Below are 16279 nucleotides of genomic sequence, written 5' to 3' on the forward strand. Positions count from 1 at the left end.
ACAACAATTTATTGAACATCGCACGAAAGTTAAAGTGTTAATTGTCATGTGGACTGTCATAAACAGTGTCATTGTTTGTCACACGATCCAAGTAATAAGTTAAATCGTCGTTCATTCAGAATGGTTAAGAAATACACGATACTGCATAAGGAGTGTTGATAATTGTTTCTATTAAGTACGATACAATAGTTATAATAATTTAGTATTTTCCCAGTTCTTTACACTTATCTAAATTCCATTGCTTATAAAGTATTCAAATTCAATATCGAACGATAAAATATCCACGTTTATTGCCACGCTACATATATAATTATATGCTACATAAAAGTAGTAGAACATTGAAAGTAGAAGGTTACGTGAGTAAAAAAAAATTCGTCTTTCCTATTTATGCTACATTTACAGCGAATTTCAATTCAGTCGGCTGAACAAGAGGAGAGTAAGAGATCGCGCTTATACACATGTGATCGTGAGTGAAGAGAGAGCTTAATGTACGATTATTCGAAAAACAAGGTACTTTGATAATATCTTAATTGATGTAAGCAACAATTTTTCAATAAGTACTTCTCATGTGAGTGCGGTGACATGTAACTGACGAAATTGTAAATGGATTATAACATAAAACTACGGTCGTATTATATTAAAGAAACTGAAAAACTCAATTGTGTTTCTGCTATGCTTTCGAAAAGAATATAGAAAGAGAACAACTAAAAACATAATGTGGTAGGGCCATTTTTTCAGTGACTCAGTAGACAATTTTGTGCGACTACATAGAATAAATATTGCGCGAAGTGTACGATTTTTGTTTAAATTACTGTGTGTACAAAGGTAATATGGACTCACATATTAAGAATTCTTGTTTTTTTTTACAGATTACAATACAAAATAAGAAATTGTTTCGGAAAAATGTTATTGGTGTTGTCACATTGGAAAATGCAATTGTCAAAGTATTTTTTTTACGTTTTATTCTATGTACATATCGGTTTTAATTAATTATATTTTCTTTGTTTGAGAAATAAGTCACCCTTATTAAAGAATTTTGATATATGTGCACATTTGATGAATAATATAGATTTTTTTGTTTTATTTGTGACTACTACGAAACTTCTGTATAATGAGGAAAAGTTGGATTCTGCATGTATATTTTTGAATCCGTTAAATAGAAGTGAAAATACTTTGATTCTCGTCAGTTAAACGTTAAGATATTGCAAAAATATGTACATTTTCTTATTTTTTGTCTTGTATGTATATTTTCCGTAAATATTATAAATAAGATGACTGAATGTCACGATTTAAGGGCTGAAGATGGATTTTTTAAGATCTTAATGAATATATATATATATATTATATATATATATATAAACATGTTTTAAGTAACCTGCCATAGAACCGATTATGAAAAAAAAATAATTCATAGGACAAATTTGCTACGGAGATCGTTTCAGCGATCATCTATTTTTCGCAGTGAAATATACTGGTATGTTCTAAATATACAGTGCTATGCGGTACCATGAGTGCATAGGTAGACAAAAATAACTGAACAATAATGTCGTTGGCTTCAGCGTTCTATTGCTGAGAATTATGATAGTTCTGGCATACGCAGACAACGCCGAAAGTTTCCACAAAATGGTATTCAGACAGAAATGTCTTTTGTAGATCGAAGATGTGTTCTTTCGTGTAATTGTAAGAAATGATTTTCTACGATTTGAAATGATCGCTAACGCAAAAACAAGGCAAAGGAACTTCGAAACACTGTTGAGAATAAAGTGCTATTACAAAGAATTATTTACGAATGAAACATGATCGCGTGAATATATATATTATAAATAATAAGTTCTAGAAAAAGTATTGTGCCACAGCAATAACTAATAAAAATCATTATAATACCATGAATATCACAAAATGCATAAGAATCACTAATAAGAATCTTTTCAATAGCATTCTGATAACACTAATGAGCATCATTTATGTCGATATTTGGGCACGAGTGGAGTACAAATGATTTTGCATGATAACCTGTCTATAAAATAGGCATGGTGTGTTTTTATATTGAATAATCAAGAAAAAAAAATAGAAACTTTCGACGTGACCTGTGGAAATAAAATAAAATACACCGTGTAAATTTTGTTCGAATTTTTTGTGAGTCGCTATTTATTAGGGATATATTCGAGTACCTGAAATTTATGATTCTTACGTGCTCGTAGAGAAATTATAAAATTATTATTACGGATTTCTACATTGCTTCTACATATCTTTTGAAATAATACTGTCGAGAAAAATAACCCAAAATGTTTCTATGTGTTTCTAAAACTTCATTATACCAATTTTGTTTTCTAAATTTTTTAAAGTGAATACAAAAAGATTTCCCGATTTGCTTTTACTATGAGATAACAAGTCTTTTACCAAAAAACTCCGTAGATTCTACTACAAATTCTATTAAAGTTGTCTACAGAAATTGTATTTCCAAGCCAACTCATTGTGATACTCCAGCGCTATTTGCTTTTTGATAAGCCAATAGAATTTTTTATTTCTTGTAACTTTCAATAATTCCAATAAAAAACAATTGGTCTAATAATTGAATATCTCAAAAACGGTATTTTTATAAACATTTTCGTATTTACTTCAGTTATTTGTTGTGTCAAGTTATTCATGGTCTTGAAACACTTTTTGTGTAACAAGGAAACTTACGTCTGACGACTGTCAAGAAAAATTAATTTTACACTACGGAAATACCTTAAACTAACCGTATCTCTGATAATCGAAAATTTCAGATACTTGCATATCCTTATGTTTACAGTAAATCCTCGATGAGAGTTCGAAGCCTCTTCGGCACTGATAAGGGGAGGTCCCCACGTGTAACATTATCCTTTTAATGACGTTTAGAACAGTGATTGAGCTTGGAATTCTGAAGCCAATGATATTTGTTGCCAGCGCATATGACCAATAGTTTATGAAATAATTAATATTCAGTCCGAGAAGCTTTCAAACGCTTATCGAGGATTTATTTTATTCGAGTGAGTTTTGACGAAACGCGATCCTTTTACGTGCGCATATATTCTAAGAGATTCATTTTGTCACTAATTCGTCTTGGTTCGAATTATACTCGGCGGAGAAAGTATAGTAAGATTAGTAAGAAAAGAAGACAGTCACATATCTCCATGAGATCGTAAGTATGTATGTACATGTTCCACACATAAACGAATAATGATACTCTTGATTTTGTCATTTTATATATTACAAAGTACGCTATGAAATAGCACTTAAGTGTTAAAGACACGTATTGCAAACACAAGTAGGTTCGTAAACCATCAAAGAGAGCAAAACTGAAGTAGAGTCGAGTCCCGCAGTAGATGCGTTGAGACAGATTCTTTATACAGATGCAATTATTGAACTTTGGCTGATTGTAAACTCACACTTTTAGTAAGCCTAACAGTCACATTTGTGCCCCATTAATGGTTCTCCAAAGGATAGTGTAACTCCATCAAAAACAATTTGGATATACCTAGATTAACACTTTGAGTGCGAAGTGCTCCAAAATTGAATGCTTACTGTTGACGACATTCGTTCCGTTGTACAGTCGTCCAGAATCAAAATTTAACAGCTTATACGATTGTTTAGCTGAATCAATACAAAAGTTTTAAACTTATAATTTTTATTTATGTAGAAGTAGATAAATGAACAAATTTTTGTCAATTTTAAGGATCCTCTTTGATGGTACATCCTCCTGATCAACATTTTCATGAAAACCATGGGAAAAAAAGGTATTTTTAGGAAATTTTGTTGTATTCCTTTTATTGAAGTTGATGATACGAAAGGGTTGAAGAAGAACGGGATGGAAAAAATCTTTCATGGTGAATAATAAGTTTGATGCAAGTTTTTTGGAAGACAAAAGAAATTAATAGTTGACCATTTAAGGTGCTAAGTTTTGATTCTGGGTCATTATGAGTTACGATGATCGATATAGGAGAGTTTACTTCACTTACCACAAACTGAATACATAAATATCAATTACCTGTGAAACGCATAATTCAGCTCCTATTCTGTTTTAGACAGAATATTACATACGCACAGTCTAATTCATTTAAATTTATTTTGATAAATATCAAGCGGCAGCGTTTGGTTAGTGCATACACGTGCGCACAGCACTCAAAAGGTTAATTGTAGAAGACTGAAAGAGGGGGTCTCGTCGACCCTATCGATCAGTAGAGATTCAAAATATGTTGTTTTGTCCGTCTAAAATATTTACAAAATATTAATTCTATTCGTTTATGTTTTTAAGATTGATGTGACAGTGAAAGAGGACAGTAGCAACATCGCAAAAATCCTAGTAGAAAATCACAGTCAAAAATAGAAAATGATTATTTTTTTTCATAGTCGAAAATGATTAATTTTTTTAAATAATTTGATTTATTATGATAGTTGCACCAACCAATAAAAGGTGTGTATTAGTGATTTAGTTGAAACTATGAATTGAATGTTAGAGTATATTTGGAATGTTCAATCAGGAATAATCAAGAGTAAAATACAAACGTTTCATTCATTTCATTACGAGCGTAATAATGTTTACCGAAGAACACTTTATATTTTCAAGGCAATCCCTTTATACAACCCTTGAGTGTGTCTTTGGTATCTTACTATATTTCTTCCGCCGAGTTCAGAGGACTGAAATTAAGAACATCAGCACCGGAAGAGGATATAGGCCCTGGAACCGATATAGTGAAATTATAAATTAAAGCCTTAGATGGGGAACACCGATAGATGTAGCTGTATCCAGGGCAGTACGCGTCTTATAAAAGTAGTACTTTAAATGTCGGGCTGCAAAAATCATTTGTGAATTGATATATAAAATTTCTGCTCACAGTCTTTCATTAAAACTGAAGGATATTAAGTCAGTATCGTCTCTTAGGAATATTAAGTCCCTATTTCCTCTTAGGAGTATTAAGTACCTATTTTCTCTTAGGAATAATAAGTCCCTATTTTTTCTTAGGTCTCCTATCTTTCTCTTACCTTGCTCGTTAACGAATTGCCGTAATTAGTGAAAATCAACCTGTGTTCGCTGAAGGATTAGGACGCATACTTTTCCATGGTACAGTCCTGAACCAGACTCGAGCTCCATGTCTATACCTTAATTACTGTTTCGTCGCTCGGAACATGTAAACTTTTGACTCCAGACCGATTTCATAACCTCGCCTATATCGGTATCAAGAACCTATATGTATACATAGTAATATAAAATGTGTATAAGCACCGAATTCTTTGTGAACGCTACATAACCTATGGTTCTTGGTACTACAGCTATAAGATAAATAGCCCGCATAAAAAAAATGTCTAGGGGAACACTAGCTACTGTAACATGTCTTGCGCACGTCCGCAAGTATTACACTAAAGTCGTCGTCCGCCTTCGACACGTGTTCCATACTCTGAGATTGCTGAGGTTGCTGCTGTTGTTGCTGCTGTTGCTGTTGCTGTTGCTGTTGCTGCTGCGATGGATGTTCCGGATACTTTGCTACATCGATGTTCTGATGATACTGGTCCATCGTGTGACCGATACCGACGTTGGAACACCGATTATCTTTGCTTTGATCGTCGATGATGCACTGAGAGTTCGAGATGTCCATCTGCGACTGTTGCGGGGCATAGTAACGCAAGTCACTGGCGTAATTGTGATTACTGTCGAGCAGATTCTGCGATGACAGACTACTGTGAGCCACGCTGGTCGGGTGAGAGTACTTGAAATACTTCTCCAGCTGTAGCGTTTGTTGTTGCTCCTCTTCGGCGGTCATACCAGGATCCATGTGCCCTAGAATCTGATGCTGTTGTCCTGTGTTGGCAGCCTCCTGCTGGTACTCTTGGTGATGGGACATCTGATACCGGTGTGGTACACCTGAAGTAAATCGGGCATCGACGGACTTATCTTATTATTGTTCTTTCAATTTTTTTTACAATTGACAGTGAAAATGAGAATGCTATGATTATTTAAAATGCGTTGTCATTTTAACCCTCTAAGTTCTAGTGGGACTCCAGAGTCCCATACATTCTAACAAATTTTTATTAACCTTCTACCCATAAGATAGAGATTTGGTGCATATAGAGTTTATACTACGCTACCAAGTTTTATAAATTAGAGTAAGTAAAAGTACTTTTTATAGTAAAAGAAGCACATATAAGATAAAAGTGAGTCCTAATTGACAAAATAATGCGTGGGTACTGCACTCTATTCATGTACTGTAGTCATACACATGTACATTGTATATAGACTTTTGGGTTCAAGTTATGGAACATGAATGTTTCACCGGGGCTCAAGAATAAATATTTATGAAAACTATTTAGTACTTATATGTCACAGCTGTTTCTTTAAATATTGGTACTATTCTATATTATTTGTTAAATAGTGTTTAAATTGCGTATGAATATATTTTTTTATTAATGTATATGTTATTTACCTTTAGTATAGCAACCAGATGAGATGTTGTTGCTAATATAAATAAATAATAAAAGCTAGACAAAGACGCACACTATGCATTAAAAATAAACGATTTCCGTTTTGCGTAAAATGCAATGTATATCTCTGTTGTAATAAAGCAACAATTGTTTTTACGATTACTATAAAAAAACAGGATAACTATTGTAAATTTAAACGCTATTTTTCATTACTACTATTTAAACATGACTTTCCATATTAAAAAAATTATTTAAGTAAATATTTATGTTGTTACCTATATTTTCGATCAATATTGAACAAAATTACCCTAAGTTCTGGTAGGATTGCTTCCTACGTCCCATACCAGAAATCAATGATTTTCACATTCTCAAGCATTCTAAACGAGTAACTTCGAAATCCAAAGTATAAAATAGACTATTTTAACCCTCAAGAAAATTCTACGACAAGTTTAAAGCACCCCCGGACTTAGAGGGTTAATAGTTTACTTTAGGAATCTTGTAGACTGATTGCATGCAATATCGCCATTCGTAACATCTCGTGAAAAAACTGATATAATCTTTTGGTTATCAACTAAGAATTATTCTGCATTGAAGATAACAAAAAAGTTTAATAGTAATGTTTATAAAATATGATTAGGACACCCATCTCTTCATACTTTTTTTAATTAAAAGAAACACATTGCAAAAGTGATCTTAAACTAACAGGAACTTTGAAGAACTGTCGTATAATGTAGCGGTAAAATTTCTAATGCGACACAAACATGTAAATTATATTTCTAAAATCAAGTATAATTAGATCAATAAAACACGTTTGTCATGAGTGTAATCGAATGCTGTCAGAATAGCGTCAAATTTCCATGTATTTGCATCACCGAAATTTCACTATTTCACTGGTTAAAATTTTACCAAAATAATATACGTATATTGCAGTTGTAATGAATACCGGGATGCATTGTTAGGTACTGTTTTCAAGTTTCACTAGTAGTCTCTGTCTCTCTTTCTCTCACTCGTGGTGTGTTTTTTATTCATCCGCATCGAATGGTAAATGCCTAACAGGATTCGAGTTACCAATAAAGAAAAAGTCATTATTTGATCAAAAATAACTAGATACATAAAAATTCTCGACTTTTATGAATGCTACTGTATGTAAAAACGATTCGAACGGACGAAATTAACACATTAGTAAGTACTTTTAAATGAAGTTGGAAGAAAAACAAAAAATGTAACCGGTATTGATCTGCGTATTCATGATTACTGGTACTTATCCAAGTGTAACAGTCTATATAGGGTGGTCCACATCAAGGTAGCCACCTAAATATCTCCTTCAGTTGTGACTATATAAAAAATATGTTGTATGCAATTTGGATGGTGTCAAAAGACGAATACACCGCAAAGAATATGTTTGTGCAAAGGTAATTCTCTTCGTTGCGTTTAAGGTCACCGATGCTGTTTTGCATATAAGTGTATATTTTTTTCCTTTACATATTGTAGCTGACATTAAGACGCATTCAGAGATGTTAATGACATGACCTTGAAGTGACATTTAACTCTCAAAATTGAAATTACATATAAAAATCATTTCCATCGATATCACCGACCTCAGCAGGCGACGGGCAAGGACCTGCGGATATGTAAGTAAACATGTTCTAGAAGACCTGATCGCTGTTAAATTTATAAGACATCTATCGCGTAGTTTTTAAGTTACCACGTTATGTTAAGTGTTTAACACGATGTCTCTCCATCGACATGCATTGTCCAAAATATGCAATTACAGATAAACTCGAAGTCTAAGGTCATTTCAAGGTCATTAACATCTCTGAATGCGTCTTAATATCAGCTACAATACGTAAAGGAAAAAAATATACACTTATATACAAAACAACATTGGTGACTTTAGAAACACAAGAAAAAAATTACCTTTGCACAAAAATATTCTCTGCAGTGTATTTGTCCTTTGACACCATTCAAATTGCATGCAACATATTTTTTATATAATCACAACTGAAGGAGATATTTAGGTGATTACCTTTAGGTGGACCACCCTGTATATGTAAGTACGAATGATTGAATTATTACCGGAACAACCTTCAGTGGCTCCACGAATCCCCATGGACTGCTGTCGATTGGCACACTGGACAGTATTGTAGCCACCCTCGACAGCAGACTGCATCGAATAATTGGCAGTCTTCGAGGATTGGGTGGTGGTATAGTGCTGCAACGATTGATCATGCGGTGATGCGACCGGTGGATAAAAAGTGCCTGTTACAGATCCAACGTTCTCGAATCCGGATCGTAATTTGTTACACGACACCATCATTCCATTTGCTATACCCACCGCCGCTATGCTCGATGGTTGTCGTTCGAAATTTAAGTAGCTCACCTGAAACATGTCAGAAATTTCGATTGTAAATATATCGTTTGATATAATATTATAATTCGAAACATATTGTACAATATACATTGGGTGATCACATTATTATGAACAAATGGTGAAATAACATATTTTATGTTTTCGTTCTTATTATAACGTCAAGTATACCCTTTCCTTTTTTCTTAATTATAGATGCAGTATTTAACAACATTTTGATAAGTATTATGTATAGCAAAATGTATACTTGTAACAAGCTACCAATTTGTGCTACCGTCCATATTCGTAAGTAATAATAATAATAATCTTTATTTTCAACCTCACGGTTAAGAAATTGACTTGGTATGCATTACCTAAATTTTACATCACTACTTTACCCTTACACTCTTCCCATACACTCTTTACACTCATCCTCCTTACTGACACTAATTTACTAACCTACTTCTATTACTATCATTTAATACTACTGTTAACTCCCTACTTGCGTCTTCGTATTCTACTATTACACTGCGCTCGTATACATGTGTGTATTTATGTATATACAGTGAGTGTAAAAAGTATTCGTACACCCCTTAAAACGGAACAACTCCTTTAAAATTGGTCGAAATGACTTGAGTGTTTTTGTGAAGTTAGAGACATTAATTTACTAAATGATGTGTAAAAAAAATGTGAAAAAGTTGCAATTGGTCCGAATCGCGAAGAAAATATTAAAGGACGTGTTTTAAAACTTTTTAATCTGAGGCTATAATGAAAATTTAATAAATACATATCGAAGATTGATGTTAGTTATGTACATACTGAAACTTTCATTGAAATCGGTTAATACAGAAACGAGCGACAGACATCAAAAGATGTGAGAATTGTTAGATTTACTACAGTTGTAGATCGAAAGTCGGGAAAAACTGCGATTTTCAACATTTTTAATCGTTTGTATCTCGTAGCAACGTTAACCGATTTTGATGAAATCTTCAACATGTATATAACTAACATAAATCTTCGATATGTATTTATTAAATTTTTATTATAGCCTCAGATTAAAAAGTTGTAAAACACGACCTTTAATATTTTCTTCGCGATTCGGACCAATTGCAACTTTTTCAAATTTTTTTTTTTCACATCATTTAGTAAATTAATGTCTCTAACTTCACAAAAAACTCAAGTCACTTGGACCAATTTTTAAAAGAGTTGTTCCGTTTTAAAGGGTGTACGAATACTTTTTACACTCACTGTATATATGTATATCGTCGGCGGTTCAAACATAACGACAAAAGAGAATATGAAATAAAGAATACGTGACGCTTGCGCTTCAGTGACTCCCGAAATGTTAACAAATGTTAGAACAACATTGTTGTTTCGAGTAAATAAATGTTTACCAGCCCGTGGTGGACATTTTGAAAATTTAATTTAAAGAAAATTTTATTTCTTCACGAATAAGCAAAGGACTGAAGCGCGTATAATTCAATAACGCAATTTTCGAGCGCTTCAAGTAAATACCTACAAGTCGAAATTTTAAACTGTTGTATCTCATCATGGATATATCTGACAAAAAAATGTTTCAGACAAAATTTACTTGTTTTTTCCTGTAGAATCTAAATATGTAACGTTTTATAGGGGGTTCCATTTAAAATTATAAAGGTACCCCCGCCCCCTCCCCATAAAGGGGAAAGGGGGCCACTTCACGTTTATGTAGTTAGAAAGACCCTTCAGATTCATGCAATTTAAGACCAAGAACCTTAAAATCGATGGCATAGTTTTCGAGATATTGATCTGTTAAGAGTTATGTGGGCCACCCTGTACATGTCTATGTAAGTAGGAATCATTGAATTATTACCGGAACAACCTTCAGTGACTCCACGAATCCCCATGGACTGTACTTATACCTAAACATATACCAATATAAGTATACATATATCTACTTCATTTTCTTTTCTTTCGCTCTTTTTCGTTATTGCACATTTATCCTAATTCTGTGCTCCTAGTCTCCCTCTCAGTTTTCCTCTTGTCTAATTTGCACAATCCTTCTTGGACCTTCCTTTCCTCCACTTACCACTTCCTCTATACTGATCCCTCTTTTTGTTTCTTTGCTATCTCTTATCAGATGTTGTAAAGTTCTGAACTTATCTCCGCACAGATCACAATTCTTACCGTCTTCTTCCTCCCAATACCTATTCTATCTCTCTAGACTTCTACACCTCGCCCTTGCTACTAAACGCTGACTCCCGCCTAATCCCTTTTTTTGTAAGTATTCCGATAGGCTTGATAATTTGTAAGTATGACTTGTTACTGCCGATTTATCTGTTTGTTTTCGTTGATTGTTATTTATTCTGACACTGTTAAATTATGTCGTGCCAAAAAAATATTGAAAGTATGCTGAGACGAATTCAAGCAATTACAAATCCAAAGGGTGGCTTGACGAAATATTGTTGTATATACATTTGAAAACATTATAGAAGATGTAAAATCGTTGCCATATGTCACTAAAAACATAACAATATATTTTGTAATAAAGAAGGTATCAGTACAAGTGTATTCTCAATTCCATTCTTGATCAAAATTCAAATAAGTGGCAATCTCGAAGTGGTCATAATAATTTGATCACCCACTGAAGATACAGAATTCTGTTGGACCTTAAATTCAAAAGAGATACTAAATACGTATTTGGAGATTTGAGGCTTTCACGGCCCGACATCATACAGTTCTCACTGTTGAGACTTTCGGGCGTAAGCCGTGTCCTTGTGGAATTGTTTTCCCAACGTTTCGCAGGCATTGCAGCTAGATTCATCAGGGGGTCGAAGACACAGTGAGAGGGAGATGAGTATCAGTGTGTCTTCGACCCCCTGATGAAGCATTTTCAAAAACTGGACGTGCTGGAAAGAAACGGTTTGCAGATTGCAAAAATTTTTACGTGTTGAACAGTGTTATCGGTGCCTCTACCTTTTTTTGATAGTAACTTTTTCACAAACGGCAAGCCCCAACGAAAACCTTCGCAATATATACTACTCAGGGTGATGATCTTGACAACATATTAAAAAATCGTCGAAATCGGAGGTGGTTTCCTTATTGTAAATATTTACCCGGTTTTTCTATACGAGTGTGTAGTCTAGTATAATTGTCGTGGTAAATAATTCAGGTGTGATATTACCAATTTCTTGCTCGATGTTAACGCACTGATAATGCGGAGACTAAGAACAGTTTCGGAAAAATTTCAGAATTATAGAAGGTTAATTGAAGATTCGAAAGGAAACTTGAGCCCGATCTCACCGAACGCAATCGTTTCTTAACAAATGTAATACCTCGTGACACTGCGAGTAAGTGTACAATTTTAGTCCGAATAGGGTTGAAATCAAAGTGTTACTAAAGCGTGATTCACGCAACTGTAATACGCCATATTGTTTTTCTTTTGGTCGAAGTCCGAAAAACATGTTAGAGGGAACAAGGTTGACTACACGATCACATTTCTTTCGTAAGTGCAATAATGCATTTTGCAGTTACACTATCGTATAAAATGGAAGTTCATTGTCTTTACACAGATCGAATTCTCTCGCCATTCTACGTAAACAAGTATTAGGGTAACATAATCGAAAAATGATTAGTTCACGAGGTATTTCGAAAAAATATTTTCATTAAAGTACATGTTCAAACGCCTTTCCGTTACATTCGGAACATTTCATAGAATGCTTTTTAATCGTTTTCATAACTGAATTAAGTTCGTCTTTGGTTCTTGCTTTGCAATTTACTCTTATTTGCTATTTTTAAGTAAACCTATTTTTTCATTTTACAAAATACCTTGCCCACTAATTATGTTTTTATTATGTTACCCTAATGTTACCCTAATACTGTTTTTTACGTAGAATGACGAGTGGATTCTATGTATGCAAAAAAAAAAGGTTTCCACTTTATAAAATTGTGCAACTGCAAAGTTGATAGGATATAAGGAGGTCCAAAGCAGCGATGACTGATCCTACTGTTGGAGAAATATCGATATAGACTCCTCTCGATTATCGTCCCGAACTCGGATCCGCGCTGGGAGAATAATCTTATAGGGAGAAATGCTTCAGACTCTCGTAAATTCGTTTTTTGCCAGAAGCCCGAGCCTCGGCAACAGCAGCGAACGAACAAAGTATGCGCTAGGCAGGTCCAAGCCCCCCCCCCCCCCCCCCCAGCCTGAACAATAATCGTGTAAAACAAACCAAAGATCGCCTTTGACTACCACTGCCAGCGTCGCAGGTTTTACTAAACTATTTCGCTTCCTGTATTGAACACAAAACGTGTCTTACCATTTCTGTTAATGCTTTCCGGAAGAAAAATGTTTACTGTATCCGCTGACGCAGTCAGATTATGTCCTGCACCCTTAATTTTTGAAATAAATTGAAAAATATTTGTAAAAATTGGTGCATTTCGGGTGTCCTTTTCCCTTTGATCGTTGTTTAAACATATTTAAATGTTGATAATGCGATAACAATGTATACTATTTTATTCGGCAGAGTTTACAGAATACTGTGACATAACATTAAACTATTAATGTTTGAACACAGGAAATGTTCAAAGATGAAAATTTGCATTTTAAAAAAAAAAAACAAATTTCTCGGAAACTGAGGGTGATGGCAAAAAACTGTTTACGGATTCGTATTCAGCACAGAAGAATCTACAAGAATCAGCAACTGGATGTTCGAAGACAAACAAAAAGTTACATTTTGTTGACCAGTGTAATTAGTTGTGTCTTTAAAACTTGTATGGATTACTTTCTCTAGATATATTAGAATGAAATCTTAATTCTAATGTAATTTGCTAAATTGCTCGTATTACAATTAGTCTTATATTATAGATGGTCGAGATCATGCTCACCCTATTACTTGGAGAACAACAGACAGGATTCTAGGTCGAAAATTATTAAAAGCAGAAAATTATTCTTCATATTTAACGAACAAGTGACTTGGAAATAATACGCAATTACTTACCGATTTTTTGTAAGTCAAAGTATCCGTGTAAGCACCAGTATTTTGACATGACGATATTACAGTACCACCAGCATGAGTTGCGTGCAGTTGATTCTCGGCGTTCATAAAAGTATACCGTTTCGTTTGTTCAGACATTTCACCGTGTTGTTTTGATGTACCCTCCATGAGATCTCGTTCATTATCCTGGTTCTGGCTAGATGGTAGATGCGGTCCGTCACCTAATAAAAATTAAAAAGTTATATAATAATTGGATTATTCAAACTCCTTGTGTGTTATAAATTATTTCGGTCGCTGTTCTGACTTTTTAACTTTGAATTTGTTGAGAAATAATCTGTGTAATAGAGTATCTTACAGATGATTCATCCAGCTTTAACCATTTATAAAGGCAGTGGCAATCATATTGTCACTAACTTTTTATTTCTGTCAATTTGAGTTTTACATTTGCTCGAGAAAAAGGTTATTCACCTGAGATAAATCTAGCTTTACCTTATAAAGGGTTAAGAGAGGTAACTTAACCAATTACAATTGTGACTACGTCAATATATTATAACAGTAAAAGAAACAAAATTCACTTTCATCGTGACATCTAGAATTTAAAAGGAGCGTTACATTCTTTTATGTACATTCAATTCTGTCGATTCCAGAGGTACTTCTCTTAGAAACTACGTGTTTGACCATTATGTTATAAGTAATATTTTAATTCTTCAAACCTTTTAACGCCCAATGTTGCACCGGTGCAACATTCATTATAAAAGTACGTGAAATTCTGTTGCCGGTTAATATCTAACTTTTGCCAGCAAAGATCTGTAGTTTCACTGATGTGAAGTAGATCTTCACATTTTCAGTTGAGAAATACAAGTATGTATTTCCTCCAAAAATAAATAAAAAATGAAAAAATAGGTCTGTTTAATATCGATATTTTCGACTTCAAAAATATCAGTCTCCTAATTTTGAAATAACGATTTAGGACTAGAACTACCAGCGTTTAGCATGTACTAAATTAAATTGTAGAATATAGTAATATACATAATATACATATAGCACTATTTAGTACAATATAGTATCATGTTTAATATATAGAAAATCAAGAGTCAACAGAAACTCCATCAAAAACACTATTATAATTTCAGTAATCTTAAAATAAAAAATCTGTAATCCGTCATTTTGACGGGTTTGGTAGTTCTAGCGTCAAGGGTCTGGGCGTTAAAGGGTTAAAAACAACTTTAACTTAATAAACATAGAGAACTAATTACTTAAGGAAACTTCTGCAATTACAATAAACAAGAAATTCTCGAATCGTTGATTCATCGAATTATAAGGATTTAATCTGTGAAATCCTACATCCATTTGAGTGTTAATTAATTGCACAACGCAAGGTCTCACCATCGGGTTCGGGACTGGCAACCGGAGATATGTCCGGAGTGTGAATGATAGGTGTATAAGGGCTTCCGTACAAGGAATTATTCTCCGATTTGTACTCCTGAATGCCTTGCTGCTGCTGTTGCTGGTGATACAACGATGAGATCGGTGAATGGCCGCCCCATGGGATCTGAGGAATGCCTTGGTAACTGTCCATTTTGGACCTTGAATAAACATGAAGTGACACTTGACAATTTTTGCTAAAATATTATTAATTTCACATATAATGTATTCATACCACCACCTTAATTGAATCATTTAAAAGCTAAAAGCTTTCAAACGCGTACGCTCCTATCCATAAGCGTTAGCGTATACTACAGTAAATCCTCGATGACTGTTCGATGGTTTCTTGGCACTGACAAGGAGAGATCCTCAGGTATAACGCTGGCTTTTTAATGAAGTTTAGCACGATAATAGAGCTTTACATTCTGAAGCCAATAATATTTTTTTCAGTCGCCATATGGCCATTAGTCTATGAAATATTTAATGTTCAGTGTCGACGAACCGTGGAATACTCATCGAGGATTTACTGTATTGTTGAAAACCCAGTTAGCACATGACGCCTTGAAGACAGACGCCCATTTTATGGCTATTTTAGGTCTAAGGCGCCTTTAAGCTGTCTTCGAGGCGTCATGTGCTATCTGAGGAGAATATGATACTTCATGTATATACAAAGTGAGTCATTTAAATCGACCCCTGCAAACATATTTTCGAAATCGTTGATGATACTAAAAAATGTTTCAGGTAAAAGTCGAATAGTTCCAGGGGACAAATAGAATTTGATGCAAGTCATTTTTCGTAGGTGAATGCGAACAGGACATATAAAGGTGTAATTTCTTAATTTCTAATAGAATTCCTATATTTTCTAATGAATTAGTGGATGCAGCTCGTTATTTCGTATTAATACATGGTAAGTATTAAGCTAAGTGCGCTTACCCTAATTCTATGTGTTTGACACTTATAATAGTGACGTCAGTAACCGGAACATATTTAAACGAGTAATTATTTCCCGCCAGCCTTATATAGGATATAGGTACATAAGTCTGACACGACTATCCTCGTTACTTTGCCGTTCCAATAAAAACGAATCAAAAGA

At 34.0% G+C, this 16279-nt stretch overlaps 1 protein-coding gene across 1 annotated transcript in view; it reads right to left on the reverse strand.

Moving 5' to 3' along the window:
* Positions 1-5336: 5336 nt before the first annotated feature.
* The window catches only part of LOC107191370 (putative transcription factor SOX-15), a 177123-nt gene continuing 166180 nt past the window's right edge, over positions 5337-16279 (reverse strand). Inside the window, exons 6-9 of the mRNA XM_015580434.1 lie at positions 15148-15347; positions 13765-13982; positions 8515-8818; positions 5337-5881 (exon numbers count right to left, since the gene is read on the reverse strand). Of these exons, the coding sequence (XP_015435920.1) occupies positions 5337-5881; positions 8515-8818; positions 13765-13982; positions 15148-15347 (1267 nt within the window). The remainder of the gene's footprint in view (positions 5882-8514; positions 8819-13764; positions 13983-15147; positions 15348-16279) is intronic.

This window comes from Dufourea novaeangliae, unplaced genomic scaffold (assembly GCF_001272555.1).
Source record: "Dufourea novaeangliae isolate 0120121106 unplaced genomic scaffold, ASM127255v1 scaffold13, whole genome shotgun sequence".
Taxonomy (NCBI): Eukaryota; Metazoa; Arthropoda; class Insecta; order Hymenoptera; family Halictidae; genus Dufourea; species Dufourea novaeangliae.